Source organism: Hippocampus comes, unplaced genomic scaffold (assembly GCF_001891065.2).
Source record: "Hippocampus comes isolate QL1 unplaced genomic scaffold, H_comes_QL1_v1.1 scaffold13, whole genome shotgun sequence".
Classification (NCBI taxonomy): domain Eukaryota; kingdom Metazoa; phylum Chordata; class Actinopteri; order Syngnathiformes; family Syngnathidae; genus Hippocampus; species Hippocampus comes.
The window spans coordinates 39,087-65,783 of record NW_017805532.1 but is presented as its reverse complement, the minus strand read 5'-3'; the positions used below and the strand labels follow the sequence as shown (position 1 = coordinate 65,783).

The following is a 26,697-nucleotide window of genomic DNA, read 5'->3' as shown; positions in this document are numbered from 1 at the left end:
ATACACACACACACACACACACACACACACACACACACACACACACATATAAAGAATTTTACGTAGTCTTATTGAAGCTACAAAACTTCTGTAGACAGCACAGAGTGCACAATCAACTTCAATATTTTTGTTTTTAGCTGACACAAACTCAAAATAGTGACTCTTCCTCCAGTTTGAAAATGGGAATCTCTCTGACTCTCCTCCATTGCTGTTCACGGACACGTAAATCAATGCACTGAAGATTATGATGTCACTCCCTCAGACGGTGATGTGAATTTGAATACTCCCACACAATGCCTTTCACCACCTTTCACGCTGCATATAGAAATACCAGTTTCCCTTTCTTTTTCGATAGAGTATCGTTATTTGATTGGTGATTTTAGTGAGTATTATAGTGTTAGGAATCAAGTGGCCTCCTGTATTTTATTATTAACTAATTAACTTTACATTACAGTATGTGCAAGAGGGGGGCACCATGGGTGACAAGAGTGAGCTGTTTATTTAATTCTTGTCAAGTCTTTCTCACGGATGCCTCCAAACAGCAGGTGGTTAAGTTCCACTGTCTGCCGTGGTTAAAAAGTGACACTTCATCAAAGAGTCATGTGGAAGCAAATATATTTCGCAAAGAGCATTTCATAGTAAAAACACTTCACCTAAGTCATCAATATTAACAATAAAATGAAAAAAAAAAGTCAACCCAAAATGTAACAGACTTGTTGGACGTAATGATGACATTCTTATTCGAGGGTCCCAAAAGTGTGCTTGGATGAATAACATTTTTAGTATGACTGGGCAAAAAAACAATTCCCACAGACAAATTCCAACATCTTGTTGTCTTCCAATTTTCACTTTCTAAGCGTGAGGCAGCCCAAATATGAGGAGACAGTCCAGTAGATAGATGCTCCAAAAGTATTAGATGACCGAGGAGAAGGCTTGTGTGAGTGGTCGTATTCAGCGTGTTGCATAACATTAACCCCTGCTCCCCTCTTTTCTGGATAATGGAGGGAGAGAAAGTGGGCTTCTAAGGAACTGACACTGACCCCCACGCCCTCCCCTTATACTCTCCCTCCTTGCTTCCTTTCAATTCTGAACTCCCCCTTTTTCCTCCTCCTTTTGACACTGCTCCCCCCTCCTTTTTTTTTTTTTTTTTGCTCTATCCAAAGCCAGCCTGTGATTGGCTAGATCATGATGGCAATCAGCCCGGCCCCTCTGTCAAAGCCAGAGCCCCCTTTCTTTTTTTTTTTTTCTCCTGCTCCACCTTCCAACCACTTCTGCAGCTTTCATGACAACAGAGCCCCACGCCCTTGCAAGCACATGTTGCACGCTTGACAACGGAAGCCTGGAAAACATGCGCAAACAGTCGAAATAATAAAACACACACATGGGCAACCTACTAGCAAAATAAGCATTTCCTTAATAGCTCAAATAATAACTCATAAAAAAAAATAATAATAACTTCAGGGTAGTGAATGAACAAGACGTGAGCGCTTTGTGTCACGTGTATTCTAGTGTTTATACAGTATGTCGATGTGCCTATGTTTGTGTGCGTGTGTGCGTGTGTGCGTGTGTGTGTGTGTGTGTGTGTGTGTGTGTGTAGAGAAAGGATTAGCTGGATTAGAGCCCCTATCAGCAGAGACCCCCTGTGGTGGGGGAGGAAGCCCCCCCCCCTCCCAAAAGCAGGTCATCTCTCCACCACCAAGCACTAGGCGACCTCCCATGCCCTGGGACCCCCAAAAGTCAGATGGAAAAATGACTTGCCATGTGCAGAACATCTGCACGAGAATGTGCACACGAGCCTCGCAGGATCAATAACTGGCCATGTGAGAACAGGTTTTGACACTAAAATCAATTTCATTCACACACCGCTATTGCAAATGGCTGAAGACATTGCTATGCATTATGCAAGTGTGAGATGATGCCATATTGAGACTAAAATGGACCTTCAATAACAACAATTTCATTCTATCCATATGTGAGCAGGCCACCATTTTTTTTTTTTTATTCACCGGCACTCACACTATGAGAATAAAGTGACAAAAACCTTTGGGTTTCCAGGTATAGTTTCCCAGAGGAAATCCTCAACGTGCCTGCTGTCCATTTGCCTCCTTCCCGCCTTTAAAACCGTTCAGCTGCTCCCACCAATCAGCCCATTGCGCTTCCTCCTCAACTACCTTCTACCATTTGCTGTCTCTTCTTGGTTTTACGAGACCCATTGGTTCCACCTGAAAATCAGTTCTTCATTTTGGCATGGGTCATCCCCATATATTCCTCCATTTCAACATTCATGTGTCCCAATACTTTTTAAAGTGTGCATAGCAACAAACTGTATTTTATTCTCTCTAAAAATGAGTAAGTGAGATTTGGGGCTCCCAAATGAAGTGATGTCAAAACAATTTTTTGCTGGCTAAAATAGCACGTTTAATCACGCCTGGATTGTTAAAAATGATCTGTAGGATCTGCAACTGTGTCAGGGTGTCAACATCAAAAAGTGCAGTCGTTTTCACAGATTAAATTGCCTTCGAAAAGAAGTCAGACGGCTCTGACCAGTCTTTATAGGGCAGTCGTTTAGTGGCTCGCTGCTAGTTACTAGCCGCTAACGCTGGCAACATGCGCCATATTATATACAATGTCAGCATACTTAAAGGGTTACACCCCCCAATCAACTTTGTTTTGCTGATACACTGTAGAAACGGGTGTCTACTCATTCTGTCTACATGTCCTGGTCAATATTTTTGACATTTTAGTGCATGTTTGCTGAAATATTGAATTTATTTATTTTTTTAAATCACAGGCATCATTTTCCCCAAATTGGGTGGTGGTGCCACGTGAGCTGATGTTTGGGCAATCTTTATTTATGTTTTTACATTTGGCAGAGGTCCCTGCCATTAAAAAAAAAAAAAAAGTGCAGTTGTAGCTCTGAATGTGGGCTCAGCGATGCCGGTGTGCATCCAGCCACAAATATATGATGAAAGGCCTGACTGAGAGCCGAGACCCCATCTGACCCGGGGTGAAGCCCTCCCATTCCCGCAGCGCTCTGCATTTTCAGAAAGGTGGGGGGGACACCACATCGAGGAAGGGTGCAGCAATAAAAGCTTGGTTTTGAGAAGAAAAATGAGAGTAAAAATGAGAAAAGATGAGCAGACGTACAGGGGGAAGTGCTGTGAAATGTATGTGTCTACCTCCATGAGACTCAAACCCCCATCACCAATTCCAACAGCCCCCATTAACATATGTATGGCTTCCCTTGCCCTTGATTATGCTAATAACCTGTCCAGCCCCTGCTGCCCCTAAAATTGGTGTACATAGTAGTCGGAATGAGGTGTACATTCACACACTCCCTCAATGGGCAGATTCTTCCACGTTGGTGCCTTCATTCAGGTCTGCCGCCACACCCGCTTCCTCCCCCCACCCCCAGCCCACATCAAAAAAAGTATTCAAGTTGGCTGGAAGGAGAGCCGGAAAATGCAGCGGTTGGCATACATTTAAAAATAACTGTGCCATATCTGGGAACATTGTCGCTCCAGCGCAGTTGGGAAAATTCATATCAGCGTCTATCAAATTCAACCCAGCTGAGCGCCTCCCTGCTGTTGCTTGATTGGCCAACGTCCCCTCGGTCAAAGCAGCCAATCTGCAGCAGCCATCTCTCCGTCATTTCCTGGAAAGATAACCCCCGTGATTCCAGGTGTCCCCAAGTGGCACATTCCTAAAGAGTTGCACACGCACACTAAAAAAAAAAAAAAAAATTGTTTTCATTTCCCCCACCAAAATACTTCTTTTGACATGACAAGTTGCCGTGGTTACCTCAGCCGTCATGAATTAAAGGGTTACTTTGAGTTCACATTCATGGACCGACATGTCCTCATACAGTAAAGTCGCGTCTTTGACAATGGCAAATTGGCAATTGACAATGTTCAGACGCGGACGTCTCCTTTGGAGGCAAGGTTTAGAGCCTCAATTCTAACCCCATAAACTTTCACTGAACCACAACATCCTTAGGGATGAATAGATTATCCATCTTACCAATATCTGCAACCAATCACATTGACAATTTTTAAAAAACACTCAAACCAAAATAAAATGTATTTGTTGGCTATGAAGCACTTTTTCACTAATCAGAAGCCCGGAAAAGCAATACTGTACCAGCCAACTTGCTTGCATAATCACAAGGGCAGTTGATTTGCGAGTTTCGTTCAATATTTTGAACACGATGCAAGAACCATTCCATCCCAAATCATGCTTTTTGGTTTAATGGAAGACACAACATTTTCCACACATGAATGTGTGTGTGTGAATGCAATATTCCTCGAAAGTCACAGTGTTCCATCAAGGGTGAGATATTTTTAGAATAGGCTCGCGGGCTACTCATGTCATCCTTAAGGGCTGCCTGGTGCCCGCGGGTACCACGTTGGTGACCCCTGATTAAGAGTCTTCAAAGAATCAAACATGCAAAGATTCAAACCCTGAACCAAAGAAGTGTGCAGCACACATGCTAATAAGTTGGCCATTCTTCCCACCCCATTAAACACCATATTTTAATAATAAATCGTTTTCCTCAAAGGCGATGAAGTAAATGTAATCGCTGCCCCTGTTTAAACGCTCTGTGAACACACAAACAACTTGTGCGACACACACACTGACACCGTCTGGCTCCGCGACTCTCGGCAAGAGCGGAAATGTTTTCTATCTCTAAATCTTTACTCGGCGTCACATGCGCATGTGTGGTATTGGTGCAATTGCCAGATTCTATGACGCCTTGCAGCGGGAATTGCGAGTGGATTGTTCGACCAAGTGCATGCCGGAGAGGTGGCTGGAGGGCTTCCAAACAACTTTATGGTATGCTTGCATTGACAAACACTGACACTACTATGCTCCAGCTACAAACACGCTCTCCCTCTGCTGTTGGGCGCTTCCTCCACCCCTCTGGCAACCAGTGTCGGGAAGGAGTGATGTGAAGAGGAAGAGGGAGGGAGGGAGGGATGGAAGGGGAGAGAGAGAGAGAGAGAGAGAGAGAGAGAGAGAGAGAGAGAGAGAGAGAAAGAGAGAGAAAGAGAGAGAGAGAGAAAAGGAGGGAGGCCAGACCACCCTGCTCTCATGGCAGGCCTGAGTGTTTACATTGCCGTGGCTCACTCTGTAATACATCTGGCATTCTGAGGCCACTCTCTCCAGCCAGGGATGGGGGGTGGGGTGGGGGTGGAGGGGGTGCAGGAGGGCTAAAAGAGAGAGACCTTTTTGGCAAAGAGAAGGAGAGAGAGAGGGAGGGAAGGAGGGACGAGGGTAATTCTCTCCACAGTCTCCTGTGCTCGGTCATTCGCAGGCCTCTCTGCTTTTTGAATATGAGCGCTTGCAAGAATGCAAAATGTAAACAGAGCGGCTTGGAGGCATCTCTCAGGGTGTCATTTGTGAATGAGAGTGGGAACACCTTATACGCCCCCCCCCCCCACACACACACACACACCATAGATAACAAGCACTTGAAAAAAGACATACAGTAGAGTCAAAGCTCCAAAGAATTGAACATTTGGGGAAAAATACACCTCAAAAGTCATACGACAGCAAATATTGTGAAACTTCAGCGATGTTTTTCCTTTCCTTTGTCTTTTTTTTATGTGATGTCACCACATGAGGATACCAGTGAAGACAAATGGGAAAATTGTGCTTTTCTTTTGTGGGGCTGCTCAGTACAAAATTAGCAATGCAAAAGGAAAAACACAGAAGAGGACAAGTTATGTTTAAAAAAAAAAGCCATGATGATTGTAAAAAGCACCTTATTGTGAAATATAAAAGCTGTTTGGCTGCCGAGTACAACATTAAAACTACAATTACATACAAAGTAATTTCACCAAGCAGACACAAGCATAAATATAGCTATTATGCTTAAATGTCCGGGATGAGTACTTTTATTTTATTTTAGCTATATTATACAGTTGAGACCTTCTTTACACTCGTAAACGTGTGAGAGATCATGGGAAAATGTAACTAAAACACTGGCTGTCTGCTTAATAGGTTTAATGACAGCGTAAAATGAATTCATTTCACATGATTTCCTTTGTTTTGAAATGAGAACTATTTGGAAATCGACCACGAAAGGGCGGTATTCAACTTTGGAGGTTCGACTGTAGCTTTTTATGGGTAACGTACACAAAGCTCCTTTCAAAGGAGGGCCAGCTAGCTTGAAAAAAAAAAAGTGTACCACAGGCGCAGTGTTTCACTACACTAAATCCTTCACCAGCTAGTCTGTACTTTTCATCAACTCATAAAGTTTAACACAACAACACTGCAATATTATTCCTTTCTACGCAGCTTTAATCCACGTTCAGGTCAACACAAGCTTTGTCTGATTTTTGCGTGGCAAAGAAAGCCATTTGCATGTGTTTTATCCCATTATTTGAACTCAAACAATCAATAAGAGAAAGATAGATTTTATGTACAGAAATAGCAAGAGCATGGGATGTGTGGCCATGTTTGAGTCGCTGCCGAATGAGAGTGGTTGAAGATGGTGTGTGGAGAGAGGGGGGGTGAATAGAGGAGAAAATAGCATAGTAAGCCTTGTCCAAATCAACCAAAATTCCAACTCTGCTTATGCGACTGCGTTTGTGTGCGTGTGTGTGCTTCCATGCCGATAAAAAAAAAAAAACAGGTTCATCCATATAGTACGTGTAAGCCATAGCTCCTCCTCATCCACAAGATAGAACATCTTCCACACACACACAACTGCCTGACCCCCCCCAGCCCCCCACTGTGCTTACAAGCACAACAACAAAATGAGCACTAACTCTGTCAAGTCAGCTCTCAATCACACGCGATGCAAAACAGATGCAAAGCTTGAAGCTAGGAGCAGTTGTCCTATCAAAGTGTACTGTAATAAAAATGAACCCATAGGGTCCCTTCATGGAGTACAGTGGACCCCGGCAATTCCTGCGGAATAAGAACCAGCCCGCACCGCGAATCATGCAAACCTGCATTTACTGTAAGTAAAAGCCATTATAAACGCATTGGTTTAGAAGCATATTCGTCATAAGAACAGCCAACAAAAGATGACTTTTTTTTTTTACACTTTACAGAATATAATTACGTTTTCACTAACTTTTGTGATAGGTGTATTTACATTTGCATGGCCATTAAGAATACTAATGTTCATTGTGCAGTGTTTGAAACCTCGACCGTACCATCGTACACTGATGACCCCCAGTCATGATACAGCAACTGACCTCACATTCTACAACTGGTATACACACGCACACACACACGCACACACACACACTTACATGCAGCACACAAACTATGACGGGTGACAGCTGCAGCATCTGCATTTCCAGCACCACCCCCTGACTCCAAGACCACCACCACCCTCCTGTTCACTCTTTCTCAACCATCCTCCAGACTCCTTCCCTCTGCTGTGAGTCTTCACTCTGCACCCAGGCCACAGGGTGAGTATCAGGTGAGCTTTTAAATAGCGGGGGCCTCTCCGAAATGACCTCAGGATCCCATGGGTCTACCCCTGTGGCCCCTGGCCTCTACACAATTGCGCACCCAACCTACACCCCCCCCCCACACACACACACATAGAAAACACACCAGAGAGAGAGAGATCTCATACGAAGGTTTCCAGCTTTTCCCAGAATTCAATTTCCATTACTATAAGGAAAAAAAAATGTATTGAGATCCAAACACATTGGATACATTGCAATGGAATATGACAGAGGTTCATCTTTGGAGCCCATGCTCAAGCTACATCGTAAAAACACTGCGGCTTCATCCTCAGTTTCAACTCCAACCTGTGTGGAAAGCTCCGGCTTCAAAAGGCCCATTCGCAAATTCTCTCCTCACCGTACCCTACCCCCCACAAAATCTGCACTGCCCAGCCTGAGCCACATCCCGGGCCGTCTTCGAACACGTGAGGGCCCGTCCTACAGGAAGGCCAATGTTTATGCGATACTGTTTTAATTAGACGCAGGTGGTGCCGCTATTTTCTTTACAATTTGGCCCGTGTTTGCCTGGACCCAGAATGCCGAGGGATGGCTCCGTTTTCCATTTTGCAGCCGGGTGGAGCTCTTAAAACCGAAAAAAAAAAAAAAAAATAGGGGTGGGGGGGCGTCTTATTTCTACTCCGTGCTGCATCATCACGGATACAGCTTAATAAGGGATAATCGAGAAATCCACATCTGCAACGTGATAATCAGAAGATGAGCAGAAAGCCAAGTCAGCTGGAGGTCGAGGACAAACAACAATACTACAACTTCCTGTTCCAGCAAATGACTTCCTGTGAGTGCCAGGGGTTGGCATAAACATGGCATTTATCCACACTGTCCAAGCAGGGAGCAAGGGTGGAATTGATAAAAAAAAAAAAATCCTTTGCAAAATATTTGGCACTGAGGTTTTACACATTCACCTCTTTGTGTAAGCAAGCCTCTCCATCCACATCACTCTCTGTCGCTTTGTCTAATAAACACAACTTCCTGTGTCAGGGTGCTTATAAACAGTGCCGTGAGTGAGGAGACTAACTCGGGTTAAAAAAAAAAAAAAAAAGTGCAGCACGTGATGACCCACATGCCACCAGGACAGATACCACACAGGGAAAAATGGGAAAAGCTCACACTTAAAACATTTGACAGCAATCAGGCCAATTAATAGAGTATATAATAAATTCAAAAACAGGAAAACAGGGTCCTGCAATTGGCTGGCGACCTGTCAAGGGGGTACCATGCCTCTCACCAGACCACCGGAATAGGCTCCAGCTCACTTGCTACCCTAAGTGCTATAGAAAATGGATGGATGGACCCCCTGCCCCCTGCACAGTGTTCCATGAGACCATATGTGGACAACATTGCAGTTACATTGTGATGCCTTACAGATACAATGTTTCCAAGTCCTTTTTAAGCATAAAAACCCTTTCAGCGTAGATCCATACAGTTTCATATAAAATCTCACATTATTCTCTAAAATGATCTATTTGGGGAAATTTTTATGCAGAAATGCAGGTTAGCAAGATGTTGTGGATTTTTAACTGTGGGTTTAGCGCTTTTCAAATATGGGCCAATGGTGCATTATCGCTGGCGACATCTAACGTACCACAATAATAAGAACAGAATGATCGTGGCTACTCATGACAGAAAATATTTAAAAAGGTACTGGTTCTAGTAAGAGGTCAGCCGCGGTTCTCATGTGGTATGGGTGAGTAAAGCAGATCGTAACATCTGAGGCTACATAGCTTTTGTTGTGCCTTCACAGTGGATGATGTAGTGTTTTACTATACTCTGCAAGTAGCCCCCTAGTTTCCTCTCAAATAAAATGACCACACACCGATCAATACAGTAATGACAGAAGACCTTCATTCTCCACTGCTGTTTGTTTGCATGTCTTGTTGCAGTCATGACTTCATTAAATGCCGCTCATAATCTTAAAACCAGGACGTATTGATTGCACGACGTGTATAACGCGTCATACATACCGGTACTGTATACAATATTTACATGACAATGCTGTCTTTAAAAGAAAAGTTAAAAATGAATAAATAAATAAATAAATAAAGGCAGTGCTTGTAGGTTGAGGCGGGTGCATGTGCATCCATCCACAGGCCCACACAGCTTCAAGGCGGGGTCGATCACGGGTCGGCTGCGGAGGGCAGCTCCAAATGAAACATAAACAGACGCTCCATACGCTCGTTCCCGCTCTCTTTCCTCTTGGATGACTTGGCCAGGACACCCCACATCACCACCACCACAACCAATGCACGGCATTCCACGGTCCAGGCAGAACTAATCTATCCCTCAGCTGTGTAGTCTAATCTAAACAAACACATCTCTCCCTACCAACATCTGGAACCCCTCACGTACGGGACCTAGGAAACCACTGAGGCCTGGTCTTTGTGTGCATGTGTGTTTGAGTGTCCAGGTCAGTCAGACAGTAAAAGTAGATAATGTAGACATCTAGCGGCAGTTTTTGTGTATCTGATGCTCAACAAAACAACTCAAACCAACCACTTTAAACCTGATAAGAGCTTAAGTACACGTTATGAGGCAATCGTTGTTGATCTACTTAAGTCCTGTAGGTGTCGGTAGTGTGCATTATCTGTGGATTTGGAGTGCTAAAAATAATGCAAATCAAAAAGCTATGTGCTTATTTTCCCTTTCGGACGCAATATTCCAACACGTGCTGGCAACTTTGTGTTGCCTTCAATAACGCATTTGACAATCGTCTAATGTTTGGAAGTATTTTTACTTTTTAAAGGGTAATTGTGGTTAAATAATGAGTCTGGTCGACTGGTTAGCACGTCGGCCTCACAGGTGCAGAGGCGCGGGGTTCGATTCCAGCTCCGGCCTTCATGTGTGGAGTTTGCATGTTCTCCCTGTGCTTGTGTGGGTTTTCTCCGGGTACTCCAGTTCCCTCCCACATTCCAAAAACATGCACAACAGGTAAATGGAACACTTAAAATTGTCCCTAGGTGGGAGTGTGAGTGCCGATGGTTTTTCGTCTGTGTGTGCCCTGCGATTGGCTGACAACCAGTTCAGTGTTTACCCCATCTACTGCCCGAAGACAGCTGGGAGAGGCTCCAGCACGCCCGCGACCCTCGTGAGGATAAGTGGATTAGAAAATGGATGGATGGATAATGAGCCTGGGACACCTGCACAAATGACAGCCTGATTCCAAATGAAACTGAAATAAATGCAGACTTGGATAAAGCTATGTGGTCATCCGCAGAGCCATTTGAATCCCTCCAAAATCAACAGGTAACAGCCTGAATCATCTTAAAAATCAAGGAGCTGCTGTAGATTTATCCCTTCTTTTCCTGCTTTCAGTCAGATGTGATCCGCAGGTATTTGCTGGTCTTCACAAAAAGTAAGAAAAATATCATTTGAATCACTAACCTGACTGCAGTATAGTTTCTCGGTCCATGAAATGAACGTGGCCAGTGCTGTAGAATGGCCAACTACGAATGCGAAACCGCATTTTTTGCGGGCATCTTGATTCCAAATATATTGTTGTTTAATGTATATGGAGTAGAAAAATGTGCTCTTCCATTCATGAATGGGCCAGATGACTGTGCTGGAATGTGGATCAAAGGAAAGAAGGAAAAAAAAAAGCACAGCCGCTGGCACCCCCACTTCTCCAGCACCGCCTCTCCAACAACACCACCCATGCACAACCTTTTCTCCTTTTTTTTTGTCCGCTATATCTTTCATTGCTTATATTTTCTCTTGGAGCAACAACAAGCGAGATCCGCCTAACAAACATGAGTTCCTGTCCTCACTTAAGCGGCTTCTCGCTCTCTCGCTCTCTCTTATTTCCCCCTCCTTTCCCCTTCCCCTTGCAGCCGGAGGCAAATCTTTTTGGAAAGTTGAGAGCTGTCCAAAACGGGACCACACACACAGTCTGTGAGCATTCAACTGCTGGGGGCAGGCACACACACACACACAAAGACACACACATACACACTCTCACACAAAATGGCGGCTTGGCAAAAACGGAGAAATAAAAAAAATCGTCTGCCACAAAAGCAGCTTGGGAACTTAATTACAACATTTGCAGAAGTGGCGAGGATGTTCTGATGATTGCATTTATTCCAAACGTTTGGACTGAACGCAAACAACAACATGGCCATAAATATGGTTTTGTTTGGTCCGTTCCATCAAAGGGATCAACTCGCCCAAAAAGAAACCAACAAAAAAAAAAAAAATGGAAGAAAGAGCGTCTTACCTTCCACCCAAAGCTTCTCCACGTCCGTCTCCAAATTAGCCGCACGTAAGCCCACCGCGAAGGCTCCGAAAATCATAAGGCCCACCACCAAAAACTTTCCACAGTTCTTTTGTATGTAGCAGCCCAGCCTGAATAAAAGTCTCTGGAACTTTGCTCTCAGCCATAGCGGTGCTTTCCTTCCAGTCGCCTTGCCCTACAGAAAAAAAGAAGGATACCAAAGAGCAAGCATTACAGTATTGTCCGCTTCAACTGAGAAACAATGCACTTGGTTGCACAGGTGAGTCATACACAACTTTGACTGCCTTTGCCATTGATTGGGTTGAAGGAGTTGCAAAGTATCCCTTTGGATCACTTGTAACCATCTACGAGTGTTTCAACAGAGTTCAGTTTCTATGGGAGCAACGTCAACCTAAATTTGTACTTCAATCACGACGGAGTTTATCACTAACCTACCCGAACTCAGAAGTAAAGTCAAAATGACAATAAATATTTGGATGGAAAACTCTTCTAAGGCCTGAACGTGCCTTCCTGTGCCACGACATATTCTTACGCCGCAGCACTGACGAATTTGTTGCGTGCCGTTTGTAAACTTGAAACTTGGATTATGTCAGGACTGTAGTAAACCAAGTATCGTCTTCCCCTGTCAGCTATTTGGTTAAGGATTCTTCTTGCACCTATGGAACCGAATGTCCTTGGGATTTTAGGATTCATTTCCAAATTGTGTCACCGCCATGTCGGCAGAGTTCAACATATTAGACCCCGCCCCCATATAGGGGAACCTCCAAAGTTGAACATAATCTTCTGTGACACTTGATGACTTGAAAGTTGCTCTCGTTTGAAATGATGTTAAGTGATACAATTGCGACTGTCTTAAAACCTTTATTCATGCAACAGGCGCCGCTTTTCTTCACTTTCATAATAATGAAAACACAAATTAAGCCAATAAAATAAAAACTCAGGTAAAACAACTTGCTCATTTACAAAATAAAACTAAATGGAGAGGGATCGCACAAAGCGTTGACATAGTGATATCGAGGTATTGCTTTACTAGCGTTGCATCGTACGTAGTATATTTAGCACCTGCTTGGTGTAGGTACTTTGTGCATTAAACTGATATTTGATCATACTGCTCATGGTTAGCAGCCAGGTGCTTTTCATATGTCTGCATCAATTCAATTTCCTGCTCTATGGTTATCGTCACTGGTAACCTTCTGTAATGGATTCACAAAACAGCCATAAAAAGACACAAAAATAGATTAAACAGAAACACACAGTTTAGATGCTTACTAAGGTGAAGTCGACAGGTACGGTTTAATTTTGGAGGCTTAAATCCCGGTTATGCTTCATTTTAACCACTTTTAAGGCATGCTGGAGCCTATCCCAGCTGTCTCCGGGCAGTCGGCGGGGGACACCCTGAACCGGTTGCCAGCCAATCACGGGGCACACAGAGACGAAAAACCATCCACGTTCACACTCGCACCTAGGGACAACTTGGAATGTTTCATTAACCTCTCATGGCTGTTTTTGGAATGTGGGAGAAAACCGGATGACCCGGAGAAAACCCACGCAGGCACGGGGAGAACATGCAAACTCCACACAGGAAGGTCGGAGCTGGAATCGAACCCAGTACCTCTGCACTGTGAGGTTGACGCACTAACCACTGGACCACCACCGGGCGTCTGTATTAAAGCATTTCAAAGCAAATTCACAGACTAAATCGCAAACTCGCTAGGCAATGAGCTTGAAAGCAGCATTTGTGACAGTCCAAAAGTACCTCACACGTGCTGGCACACACCAGAGGCACATTTCCAAAGCGTAACAGTAACAAAAAACGACGAGTGACAGTAAGTACGAGTCCAAACGAACGCTTGCAGCTGGACCTCCGGCTTGGGTTCGGGGTGGGGGGGTTAAATAAAAGCTGTCAAGGTCTACAACGCGATGCGTTGTGCAATAAAAGGGGGATTCAGTACAGAGAAGGGTGCATTGCATTGCTTTGCATGTGGTCCAACTGGTGCTGGGGGGGGGGGCGCGAAGCACATGGACTTCCACGCTGGTGCACAACACGCAGGCTCGTGATATAACGACAAAACGTTATGTGTTTGGAAAACAAGAGGAAGGGCTCTAAACAAGCTTGTGGGGAGCGGGTGCAAGGGGGTGTAAACAACAAGCCGGTGGACGTGGGTGTTCTGTGCTTCTAAATGGAAAGAAGTACCTGGGAGATCTGCTCCAAAGCGAAGCCCGCGTCGCAGTAGCTCGGCCGCTGCAGGTAGTCCAAATCCGGCGGCGCAGACGGCTGCGGTGGCGGCTCGCGGCTCGAGTCCCTCCGGGTCCTCCGCGTTAGCCTCGGCCGGCCGGGTTCTCCTGTCCCCGGCTCGGGGGGCGCACTAGCAGCCGAGGCCATGTTGCGGGGACTGCGCGCTGCTTACCGATTCCCACTTACGATCCGACAAAGTTTCACTCGGAGGGGGGACCTCATCGTCCGCTTGGAGAGGGCGAGTCAAAGTAGAGCGCGCCGTCCATCCCCACATCGCGTGATCCGGTAAGGTCTCCACCGCCTTTTGCACCGCGTTTTCCAAACCCGTGAGGCACAGCGACAACAACAAAGCGGGCGAATAGAAAAACACAGGAAAACAATAAGAGTGTCTCTCAGAACGAGCCGCACGCCAGATCGCTGGACGCTTCTCGCTGCATTTTGCGGAGATGTGTGCTGCTGCTCGTCTTCCCCTGGGCCGCGCGTCACGGCCAACTCTGACTTTGAATAGAAGAGCAGAAAAAGAGCTCCAGGAGTAAGAGGAGGAGGAGGAGGAGGGGTGGAAAAGGAGGGACAAGAGGGAGGGTGAGGGGGCCTGAAAACACACACACACACACACACACACACACACACACACACACACACGCACACACACACACACACACACACGCACACACATAGTCAAGATCCCGCCTCTCGCCGCTGTCACACCGCACGGTTTGCTCGCTTCTGATTGGTTCCAGAAGGGCAAAAATTACTCAACAAACACGACTATTATTAGCTGCTTAGCAACAGCTCGCTAACGTAAAGGAGGGGAGGAGGACCACCCACGCAGGGAGGGGAGGTGGGGTGCATGGGGATGCCCAACCTTCAGTAAATCTGTTTGTTACACGTAGCTAAGTTGTAGTTTATATTAGGAGGGGGTTAACGTTGAAAGTAAACACTTATCCCCCCAGAGAGACTACAATTGCACGTGAATTAAAAAAAAAATCATTTTTAGCGCCTAGCCAAAAGAGAATGCTACTGTTCTGCGTTATTTAGCGCTGTAGCTAACTATACTGCTCCGCTGACAAATATACTATGTAACACCCACATACTGTTACAATACAGACAATAAATATAAAAAAAACTTGATAAGAGCTCAAAAAAATCTGTCATTGTGAAAATATTTTCTGAATTTTTTTTGTACTTTTACCCCTAATATGTCATTTTGGATACTATCAAGGAACTTTAACATCTCACTGTGAAATATCACCGTTTTCAAGTGGCTGGCGTCAAGTTGGATTGGATTGTACTGTATCAAGCAATCTACATTAACGCCACCCGCAGGCCGTGAGTGGTACTTCAATGACCACATTGTTAATACAGTATTGCATTGTTAATACAAGGGTGGACAATGGTGAGTGATCAATTAATTTACCATACATGTTTTTAGAATATTGGAGGAATCCATAGTACCCAAAGGACAGTCACACAGGAATGGGGAGAACATGCAAACTGCACACAACAAGGCCAGGAATCGAACCCATGATCTCTGCACTGTGAGGGGGAAGTGCTAACCAGTCGACCACAGTGCCCCCCCCCCTCTAAATAAGATTATTATTATGTTATTATAGTGATGTTAAATGTCATTTCAATATTGAATCTGATTTAGAATCTTAAGATGAAACATGCATCACAGCATCATTTTTGGAATGAAGGAGAGTAATTTAGTAATCCAACACATCCATTAAAAAAATGTATCCGTCCATTTTTAATCCAGTTTATGGTCACTTGGCTCTCAGGTGATCTGAGATAGGATTAAATGCAATGTTTTTTTTTTAACTTTTACTTCAGTGTGAATTTTTTTAAAATATAATACATTAATTTAGTTGGTGGAAAATTGGTGTCAAAACAACTTCACCTAAATGTCCCCTACTGCCCACCCAAGGCAAACCCAGATCAGCGGGATGTAACTCTCTCAGGAGTCACATCCGCTTTGCAGCATATCCATGTGAGACATGCTATTATCATGACGGTAACGCAGCAGGAGGCCATCAGGTTGCGGGAAATGTGAGAACAGGTCGTTGGCATTAAGGGAAAATAAGCATAGTGTGGCGGCTGTAAAGATATGCCTATAAAATGTGCTGGAAGATTATATTGCGAGCATCTGTGTGAACTAATAGAATACACGTGAGATTAGAATTAACCACCACATGTCCAGCTGCTAACTAGGGCTGGGTTTAAAAAAAATCGATGAATCAAAACAAATTGATTCTCGTATTTCAAAGCTCGATATCGATTCATTCATAAAACGGTTGGAAAATCGGTAAATACAAAGCTGCTAAATTGGCAACATTGAATAGGCACTGACTTCATCAGGTCATGTGAACCAAACCCCTACTCAGCATTTGCATGAGACAGTGCTGCCCCACAAGGTGATATGCTTTTAACCATTTTTTTAAAGGGAAAAATGTCAGAGGACTTTTTTTAAAGATACCTGGAAACTATTTTAAATTGTGAAATGCATAAGATAAAATAAAAGATAAGGTTACATTTTTTGCGCACGATTACTCAAGTGTTGAACATTTGAAGGTAGGGGTCTCTTCCGGCTTACATTCTTGTAAATTGACTCACCAACTCAAAGCCTGAAGGTTTAAACATTTTGTCGAAGAGTCAAAGCACTCTCACCACTTCCTGGATCTGTCACCATTCATATTTATCTCGTCCTCCTCCAGACCGATCCACATGGATTTCTTAATGAGGTAGTATACGAAGTAGGAGCCGGAGCGCTTTGGGCGCACATCCCGGAATGACTTCATTAGCCCACCACCTTGGCCGACCCCGGGCAGGGTCATTTATTGCCCTTGAGGCGGGTGGCTGGAGTGCAGCCATGGGAAAAAAGTAGAACGATGTTGATTAACACGCACGCCTACTTATGATTTGCAGGTGGATTACAGTTGACAGTGGAGGTGAGCCAACATTTTGATAATGCTTAATTCAAACATTTTTGGCCATTACAACTGCAGCAGAATAAAACATTTTCCCACAGAAAACAGCTTCATGAGACCACCTGGGATGGATGTAAGAGTAGAACGACGTTGTTATTATCAACCAATGATGATTTGTGCGGCAATATTTGATATCTAATAGCAGGTAGGAGATGTTTAATGTTTATTTTATTTGAAAAATGTAAAATTATTTCATAATGGCATTTGAAAGCTACTTTAAAAATCATATTTGAAATTGTATTGTAAAAAACATCAAAATATACAATTGCATTATGTTTTACAACACAGTTGACTGTATTTTGTATTTAATTCCAATCTAAACTGCAAATAATTTGATAGCATTAAATTTTATTTTGCTGTGATTAAAAACAAAAATAATAATCAATCACTTACCGGTAAGTCATTGGGTTAGTTAGTGGTTCATAGCCATTTACAGTGCAAGGAACCATATTGATTAAAAATGTATGATTAAAGATAATACATAACAGTTAATTTTTTTGGAGAGATAAAACTGTAAAAAAAAAATCCACATTTAACAAATGACAAAAATAAATGAATAAATAAAAATAATTCAGCCCACCGATTCCAAGTGGCTCAATTCAACTCCAGAGCAATTTGGGTCCAATTTTTTTTTGTCTTTTAGTTTTGAATGAGTTGTCATATCAATTCCAATGCATCCACTTCCATAGAAATGTGCAGCTTTGCCAACCATAACTTTGGGAAGATTATTACCTGTACATTTTGATTTATAAATTCTGAATTGGCAAAAGGTGATTCATTTAATTAATTAAAATTTTTTTCTGCTCACTTGACAAGACAAAATTCATGCAATGCAATGGGAAGGACGTGTATTAATGGTTGTTTTGCAGGCTAAACTGGACAAAAAAATACGAGGACAAAGCAGCAACTCACCCTAACATTGTTACCCTTACTCCAGTAATCATGCCACGTGGTGGCGACATCACAATGGAATCTAATCGGTGCGCCGTTTATCGATGCAATGACAGATTTTGTCAAGCAAATCAAGTCGTGTGTTTCCCTCCTTGTGAAATGTTGCTTTGTTTGAGTGTCGGCCGTAGCAACGGAGGTAAAAGTCCAGATAAGATGCAATCGCTAATAATGTGGAAAATACATGTCGTAACTGGAAAACTGTTGCAGGCGGCCGTGTGGTGCCCGAGCAAAGTGACTGAGCTAAATGATTTGTGTGTGTGTATATATATATAGTGTGTGTGTGTGTGTGTGTGTGTGTGTGTATATATATATACATCTATATATATATATCTATATAGATATATATATAGATATAGATAGATAGATAGATAGATAAAACTCACTGACGGACTGGTGGGTGATGAAATTTACTGACGGAAGCAATGACGGAAGCGCGGTTTAAATAACGTGACGGACTGATGATGACAGACAGGTACTCAGTCTGCTGACAGATGACGAATGATAGACTGGCAAAATTGTATCACGTGTCCACCTCTGAAATCAAGGTACCATTGTTTGTGCTGCAGGCTGTTAAAAAATGGCCGCAAACTGTGTACTTGGACTAGCTACACGCCTCAGTGCATGCCCATTTGAAGCCCTCTGCTGGTACCATTTGCAATAATTCTTCCGTGTCATAGAAAGCCACCCCTCCTTCCTCAGGCTCACCTCATGGCCGCCTTGTGAAGCGGTGAAGAGTGCAAATGAAGTGCCTGCGGGGATGTTTATGTTCCAACTCAAGGTTGTCTTCAATCATACGCGGAGCTGTTTGACAGCTTGCAGCAGCGGCGGCCGACTTGTGTTTACCTTTCCTAATTTCTGGCTTTGTGCTCACAATCAGTGGAGGAATCCAACATGGCAACGCTTTGCGAGACGAGGGCCGAGGAATGTTTTCTGGAGGTAAATTCAAAGTGGGTAAATATTTATCTTGTATATGCTTGCATTGTGTCTCCCCCCCAAAAGGGTTTAGTGAAAACAGAGGATTCCTTCGGAAGGTACTGTACCATAATGCATTCCATCTTCGATTTGGTCCACTTTCCATTGAGATTAATTGTAGTTCAGGGGTCTGCAACCTGCGGCTTCGGAGCCACATGCGGCTCTTTTATCCTTATGTTGCGGATGGAAGTGTATGCTTCCGATGAAATCACACTTCGGGACAATTTAGAGCAGTGGTTCTTAACCTGGGTTCGATGAATCGGTCTCAGGGGTTCGACGGAGCCTCTGCCATGGAGGTTAAGACACACCCAACTCAACATGTAAATTAGTTATGACACGTCCACCTGGCCATCACTGGCTGCAGATGATCACATTACATTGCTTTTCCAATTAGCGCTGTGGGACCGTGTTACATAAAAAAACAGCAGCAACAAAACAAGCAAACCATTTTTAATGCTGCCTGAAATAAGGTCAAGTGCAGAATACTTTTCACTCTGGTATGACTTCTCTCTGCGTAGGTTCTGTTTCTAGTGACTATCGAAGGTTATTCAGAGCCTCTGGTGAATTCACATGGCGGCGCAACGCTCCACATGGGCCAATATTTACCTTAACTTTTTTGGGGGTAGACAATGTTGGAAGCGGCTGATATTTAGACAAGGCGGCAGCCTGTTCTCGCACAAACTGAAAGCCTAGGGAAGCTATAATTTTTGGAAGGGGCAGCACGGCCCTCCAACATTAACAGGAAACGTGCGCCGCTTTGGATGTATACACACACACACACACACACACACACACACACACGGCCTCCACAAATAAGCAAGTCTAATTTCATATCAGCGCTGCAGCTCCACGCGTAGAAAAAGAAAGAAAGGGCAGCCCAAAATAGGAGGAAGGGACAGACAAATATACATGCCCTTGATTGCACATCACATTCAAGGCTTTGTTGGCTCCGTGGGAGGCCCACATGGAAAAAGTGACACATTTAAAAGTGGGTAAGAAGCTCGTAAGCTGTCCAGACCTGTTTACACACTCCAGGGCCTCCTCAAAAAAACAGCGTGAACTCTTATTTTTCTCTGCGGAAAGTCCAGGCTGTAAACTACCAGCATCCTGCGTGAGAAAAGAAACATGGTGAATATTTGGACTACTGCATCATTAATGGACCCAAATAAATAATCATGATAAATGATTTTCATTAGAAAACCTTTGATGCATCGACCAAGTGAAACCTATGGTTTGGTGAATCTGGATGAAAGTGCAGGTGTGGGGCCGAAGAAAAGGAGACGCAAGAGCTGTGTCGCAAACTTGACTGAACATCGCTTCGCAAAAACAACAAGTAAAACGGAAGGCCAGCATGCAAAGAAATAGCCCGTTTTAGTTCCATGGGGAAATTATGTCAACGAGCACTACACATAGTGCATGAATTTTTACAGTTGAAGTTACAATGTCATCAGTAGAAGCATCCATTCCCAAGAAATATCATTTTGCAGTTGTCATCCTCCAGGAATCAGGAAGTAGCCTTCTTTCACTTTTGTGAATTATTTAGCCATGTTGGAGGTCTGTGCTTCACTCAGTGACAAGTACAATACCTTTCTACAGGATCATTTGTTCAAGCAACAGCAGTTTGTTGTGTTAGATCTCGAAAACCACTAATGTTGCTAATGGACTTTTTTTTTGACTCTGTGAATGATTTCCATTGTGCAAGGTGGCTATCGTAAATAACTGGCACGTAGAGCAATTGCATCAACCATGACACATCTTATGTTGTGTCCAAATATAGCCCGGACGATGTCCACTTTTTTTTACACCTTATCTGGAAGGGTTTTTATAAATTCATGAAAATGTCCTGCTTTAATAATTTTTTTTAATTATTATTTTTTTTAAACATGAATGGCTGAGGCGTTATCGATGTGCGTATTGTGGACGCTGGTGGGGCGGGGACAACCCGGAAGAGAAGGCAAGTAGAGGCAGTAAGTGTGGACTGTGTGGAGCAGGTGCGCTCAGTTACAAGCGTGATTGCCAATTGTGTGCTTTCACCAATGCACATCACCATCCCAGAGGAGAACAGTATCTAGGGGCATGACTAAAACAAAACAAATAAAAAATATTGATATTGCAATATGCAACACGCATATCGCATTTTGCAAGTTTTCCAGTCCTACTTGAAAATTATTAGATTTAGAATATCTGGCGTCTTTGAGTAACATTTCAGTATCCCGAGGCCGGGCCGAGTGTCTTCTTTTTAGGAAATCAAAATATTATTGGGGCTATGGAAAAAATATTGTCCATATAAGATGTTACCAGTCTATTCAAGGCACTGGTGTGGTTGTGATGCTCAAACTGAGCAGCAGTGTCAAGGCGGCATTGGCTTCTTTCAAGGGCAGCTCGATTAAAATCACAATGGCTTGACAAAAATAAACGACCAAAACAAAGAGCGTGAGAGTGTGAGCTAGCCAAATGATGTGGCTCACTGGAGCCAGAACATACATTCTCTTTTTAATTGTGCTGCTCTTCAAAATACAAACAGAGCTGCATATTATCTGATCGTGAGGGCTTCATTGCGTGGGAGCTTATTTGGAGCTTTTCATCTGGGAAGGAACTTGCATAGTTGATTACTGCACAGGCGTCATGAAAGGACAAGCGTCACGGGCCTTTTTTGCCCCGATATCCTTAACAATTAAGTTGTGGCTAGTTATATAAAACACATTTCAACATTCGGTACATTAGATAGATGAGTTAAGTGGCCCTTTTTTCATGTAAATACCCAAATTCACAGGTCCACAGCCTTGCCGGCTCTGACCTACCACCACTGCATAAAACATGCAGGTTAGATTAATTCAAGAATTGACATGTTGTGATTGTGAGTCTAAGTGATTATTGTAACATTGCTTTTGTGTGTTGGAACAGGGGTGACTAGAAACAAATATGGTCTCGGTATTTTACCATGCTGCACAGGTAAGCACCAACTGTACACCAGCATTAAGGTTAGCATTGTTATGGGTGCCTGGGCTAGTCCGCAGACACAGATACAGACCACCAAGAGCCACGCTGCTACGATGACAAGCAGGTGTAGCATTGGCATAATAGCGAAGCGTGTATTCAAAGTTCATGTTGGTTGGAGTTTTGACATTTCTGCCACCTCCTTTGGGATGAAACCCCTGTACAGTGCAATATGATGTTTGGGTTCTGAGCAACACTGAAATTAGGCTGAGAGCAGGTGTTGACCGCCACCCATGTATCTTCCATACGTAACACACACACACATACACACACACACACACACACACACACACGCACACACCCCCACACACACACACACACACACACACACACACACACACACACACACACACACACACACACACACACTTCCGTATACACACTTCAAAAGCAAACATACATGCCTGACATACCACAAAATCCCTCACGGAAATAAATGGGCCACTCACAACTGTCCGCCGTTGACAATTGATCAGAGACTTGGATACTACAATCCAAACGCACACATTGTGACTCCCTCCTGACTCCCTTGACCTCCGACCCGGGGTGAAAAGGGTTGTTGTGAGTCGGCGTGGGGTTCATTCCCCGCGCGTGAGGTCATTTCCTGCCCGGGGGACCGCGAGGGACGCAAAGGGGCCACATTGTTTGACCTGAAACTGGGGCTCTTGGTGGGAGGCCTGAAGATGATGATGTTGGAGGACAGCCAGCTGGCCAACACAATATTTGCATTTTGTTTCAATAAAGTACAAATTTACAAGCATCCAAGCATTGCCGTTAAGTAATGGACTACTCAGGGGTGGATGAACCAGTGGTTAAAACTTCTGCCTTACAGTTTTGAGGTTCTGGGTATGAATCTCTGTGAGGTTGCATGCTCTCTATTGAAGCTCTTTAATATCCTTAAACCCCCTTAAATACATGTATATAACCATGAGCTTTCATATTTTAACTTTCATCCATCCATTTTCAACACAGCTTATCGCTCATATAGTTGTAAAGGTAAAGCAAGGTGAGCTTGGCACTTGGAAGCACATACCGGAGGTGAAATCACCAATTTTGCAACATACAAACAGGCTTTACCTCATTTGTTGCCAACGTAAGATAAACTATATGACGAATGGGTCTGTTTTTCTAAACAATCAGATTTCAAATTCGTTCTCACAGGAACAGGAAGCTGGCATTTGATGACAGCATTTTTCCATGCGCTCATTGGTTGGTCAGAACAAAACGAGTGACAGCCAACAATGATGAGCAAAACATTTTTGGAAACAATCTGCACGCATGAATATATTTCATGATCAGCAATGCTGGTCAGAATGATACATTTCCTTAAAGGTTTGATGTTATTGTCATATTATTCGACAAATATTAATTCTGAACGACTCCAGATAATGTGCATGGCACAGATGTGTGCTGTTATATTGTTTTTGTATAGTATTGATGGTTTCTACAATTGCGAAGATAGTAGTGGTGTTCACAGGTGGATTACGTGGCATGATTCCCTAATTTAAGTTCCAGGTACGCAGTCTGCCTCTACAGTTTCCAAATGCTCTTCCTTAGCAGTTTATATGTGAACAAAAGATTGTGTATACACTTAGGGCAGGGGCAAAAAAAAAAAAAGGAAAAATAAGAGAGATGGTGGAAAATGTGGAATTTTCTCGACGATGCATTTGAAAACAAGACAAACACAATCAGAATCTCAAGAGGCACATCTGGCTGTGCTCGACATGAGGGGCCTTTTGTTTCCCTCCACTTGTTTGTTAATGTGTCACAACAAGGGAAAACAATGCAGACGGGATGTTTAGCCTTCGCCGTATTGCACTTGGAATGTTTACACATGGCTCTTTTTCCATGTACACATTACATGGTCCACAGTATGGCAAAAAAAGATTTTCACAGTAATTGTCTATATCAAACTGTGGAGCACAGATGTTTTCAAAACATATTCATTTAAGAGGATGATTTTTCATTAATTCATGTTTCATTGAAAAGAGAAATTGTATTTTTTGCTTCTGGCCACTAGTTTCTCGATAAAAAGATCTGTTTTCAAACAATGTGCTGTTTGAGTATTCCCACAGCTGCTCAGCGCATCTCACCTTGGGGAATTCCAGAATGGAAGAGAGTCCAAACCCTCTTAAGAGGACTGGTACCAGAGCCTAAGATGTGCACGGAGGCGAGCCCAACTATATCACGTCGGAACTGCTCTGCCTCACACACCAGTTCCGGCTCTTTCCCTATCAGAGAGGTGACATTCCATGTCTCCAGAGTGTTTGTAGCCAGGGATCGGACTGCCAAGGTCCCTGCCTTTTGCCGCCACCAAGCTCACAGGGCACCTGACCCCTTTGGCCCCTCCCACAAGTGGTGAATCCATGGGAAGTGGGACCCACGTTGCCCGGCCACCTTGCACTCGCCAGCAAACCCCACCTGCAGGCCTGGATCCAGAAGGAGGCAAGGGAAAACGTTCCAATTTTTTTCAATCATCATTTGGGGTCTCTGAGCCATGCTCTGTCTGGTCCACAAAAAATGTCTAGAGTCACACACGTACAGCGCATTTGTTAATAAATAATTAAATAAATGAATTTGTAGTGTGCGCAGAAATTGTGCTATAAATATTTAGACTCTTAACAAAATGATAATGTCATTCAAAATTGTGTGTGGGTGTGTAGGGAGGGGGGTGAGAGCGCATATCTCCTTTAAACCAGCCAGTTGTGAAGAGACCGTGAAGTAGGTTGCAAGGAAAGACCCTTTAACGTTTCCTGCGGTACGCCCCCTTTAATTCCTTTTACAGCAAAAGCTTTAATTCACACGGACAAACTGGGGCATTGTATATATTTAAGAGTATCATAAACATTCCAGAAAATTGTGAGCGTGGCTGCTTTCAGTGGACAACAAAGACATGGTGTTGCAGTATACACTACTACACACACACACACACACACACACACACACACACACACACACACACACACACACACACACACACCTGCACGAAAGTCTGTGTGAGATGTGGGAAAGCTCTGCAGGCTACTTGTAAAAAGAGCACTCTCCCTTTCCTTAAAAAACAACAATTAGTGGAGTACAGTATGGTCTGATGCACAGTGTGAGAGGGCTAACCTGCTTTGTGTCGTTATATATGTCTCTGGGTGAGGCACAATGGGTCCGATCAGCATAAAAAAATTGAAAATTTAAGACAAATGTATTGATTCCACAGTGGGGAAATTCATGGGTGACAGCACAAACAACAACAACAAAAGCATTATTACATAAACCAGAGGAGAGAAAGAGACGTATGCCATGTTTCTGGCCTGTTTTGTACCCACAAAACATACCAGCCTTTTAGTGTAGCTATCATTTTTCCTTCATTTATTTTTAGGGAAAGGCATCAATCCATTTTCTATTATTTCTCTGCGGGTGGGGCGAAGCTATCCTGGGAGTTTTGGTCACTAGTCAATCACAGGGAAAGAACATCAAATAATTGAATATATATTCAATTGATTTTTTTTTTTGTTTAACCAGACAAGAGAATGGAAAATAGTTTCTCATTTACAGTCAAACAATTTGTAATACTTTTTCTTTATTTAGCTGAAGTTGCTGTGCCTCACATATGAGAACCACTGGTTTATATTTTTGTGTGTGTATTTCTTTGGGGTGTCTGCCGAAATTTAGTCATATGAATGCTTGGCACATTTGATATTCAGACACTTGGTGTTTTTAAAAAGCCAGACTACTATTCCAAATGTTTCTGTACCTGCGCATGTCCATGCATACTGAATGGATTTGTGTTTGTGCAGCCGTAGTTAGGTGTAGTGTTTTTGCTGTTTCTTTTGGGGCTTTAAGCATCTTTAACCCGAGTGACTAATGAAGTTGATTATTTCTGGCTGTCAGACAGACATCCTGCATGGGCTAAAAAGTCCATATGCGCCGCACTGGATGACCTCAACTCAATGCCGTAATCTGAAGGGGGTGGGTGGGGTGGGGGGATATGGCTCCCATAAAACACTCTGTGCATACATGAGTGTTTTGGTGACAGATGGCGTCATGCAGGGCTGGCAAAAGTAAGACTCCGTACTTAAGTAAAAGTTACTTATGATACTTGTGTAAAAAAATGGACTGGTAAAAAAATATATATATATTTTTTTAAAACACTTTAATTACTTCAGTGCCAAAGAAAAAATATTTTTATTGTCAATTATGTAGGCTACATTACTTGTTTTATAACCTTCCACAATGTTGGAAATAAAAGTAAAAAGTCAGGAAAAATAAACACTCAAGTACATTCACACTGATTGAAGAACATTGTTTGAAGGACAGTAACAAAGTATTTGTACTTGATTACTTCCTACCACTGTCATCATGCCAACAAATGCCAATTTTGTATGCTTTTGCCACACACAGAATCATCCATATAAGCAAAACAGCACATGCATATTTTATGTGCAAGTCTCCTGGCATGAGTCCCTCTCGGTCAAAGGTAGTCAAAACCTGACCCGCCAGAACTGATGAGTGACGGAATCCAATTGCAGTCTTTATGCTGCCTCCCCTTGTGCTCATTTGCGAGTGTATTCCGCTTCACTGATGCCACATAAAAAAAACAAGAAACAAAAAAACAAAACACTATGTGAAATTGTTTCAAGCTCCGAGGCCTCTTGCCGATTGTTGATGTTAATTGAGCGCAATTTCGTTGGCGCGACACATTTGATGTGGGCCCCAACGCCACTACGCACGTGCGAATGCCATCAAATGACCGCTTTGTCATGTTAAGATCATGTGTCGAGAGTGCTCTGAACGGCGTGATTTCAAGTGCTATGTGAAACATCAGTGGATGATGGAGTGAGGTTCTGTTAC

The 26,697-nt window shown here is 43.4% G+C and overlaps 1 protein-coding gene across 2 annotated transcripts in view; it reads right to left on the bottom strand.

Annotated features, from left to right (window-relative positions):
- The window catches only part of ptch1 (patched 1), a 50,061-nt gene extending 35,587 nt beyond the window's left edge, over positions 1-14,474 (bottom strand). For both annotated transcript variants that reach the window (XM_019878072.1, XM_019878073.1), the window contains exons 1-2: positions 13,907-14,474; positions 11,695-11,887 (exon numbers count right to left, since the gene is read on the bottom strand). In XM_019878072.1, coding sequence (XP_019733631.1) covers positions 11,695-11,887; positions 13,907-14,095 — 382 coding nt within the window. In that variant the 5' untranslated portion in view covers positions 14,096-14,474. The remainder of the gene's footprint in view (positions 1-11,694; positions 11,888-13,906) is intronic.
- Between the last annotated feature and the right edge of the window lie 12,223 nt (positions 14,475-26,697).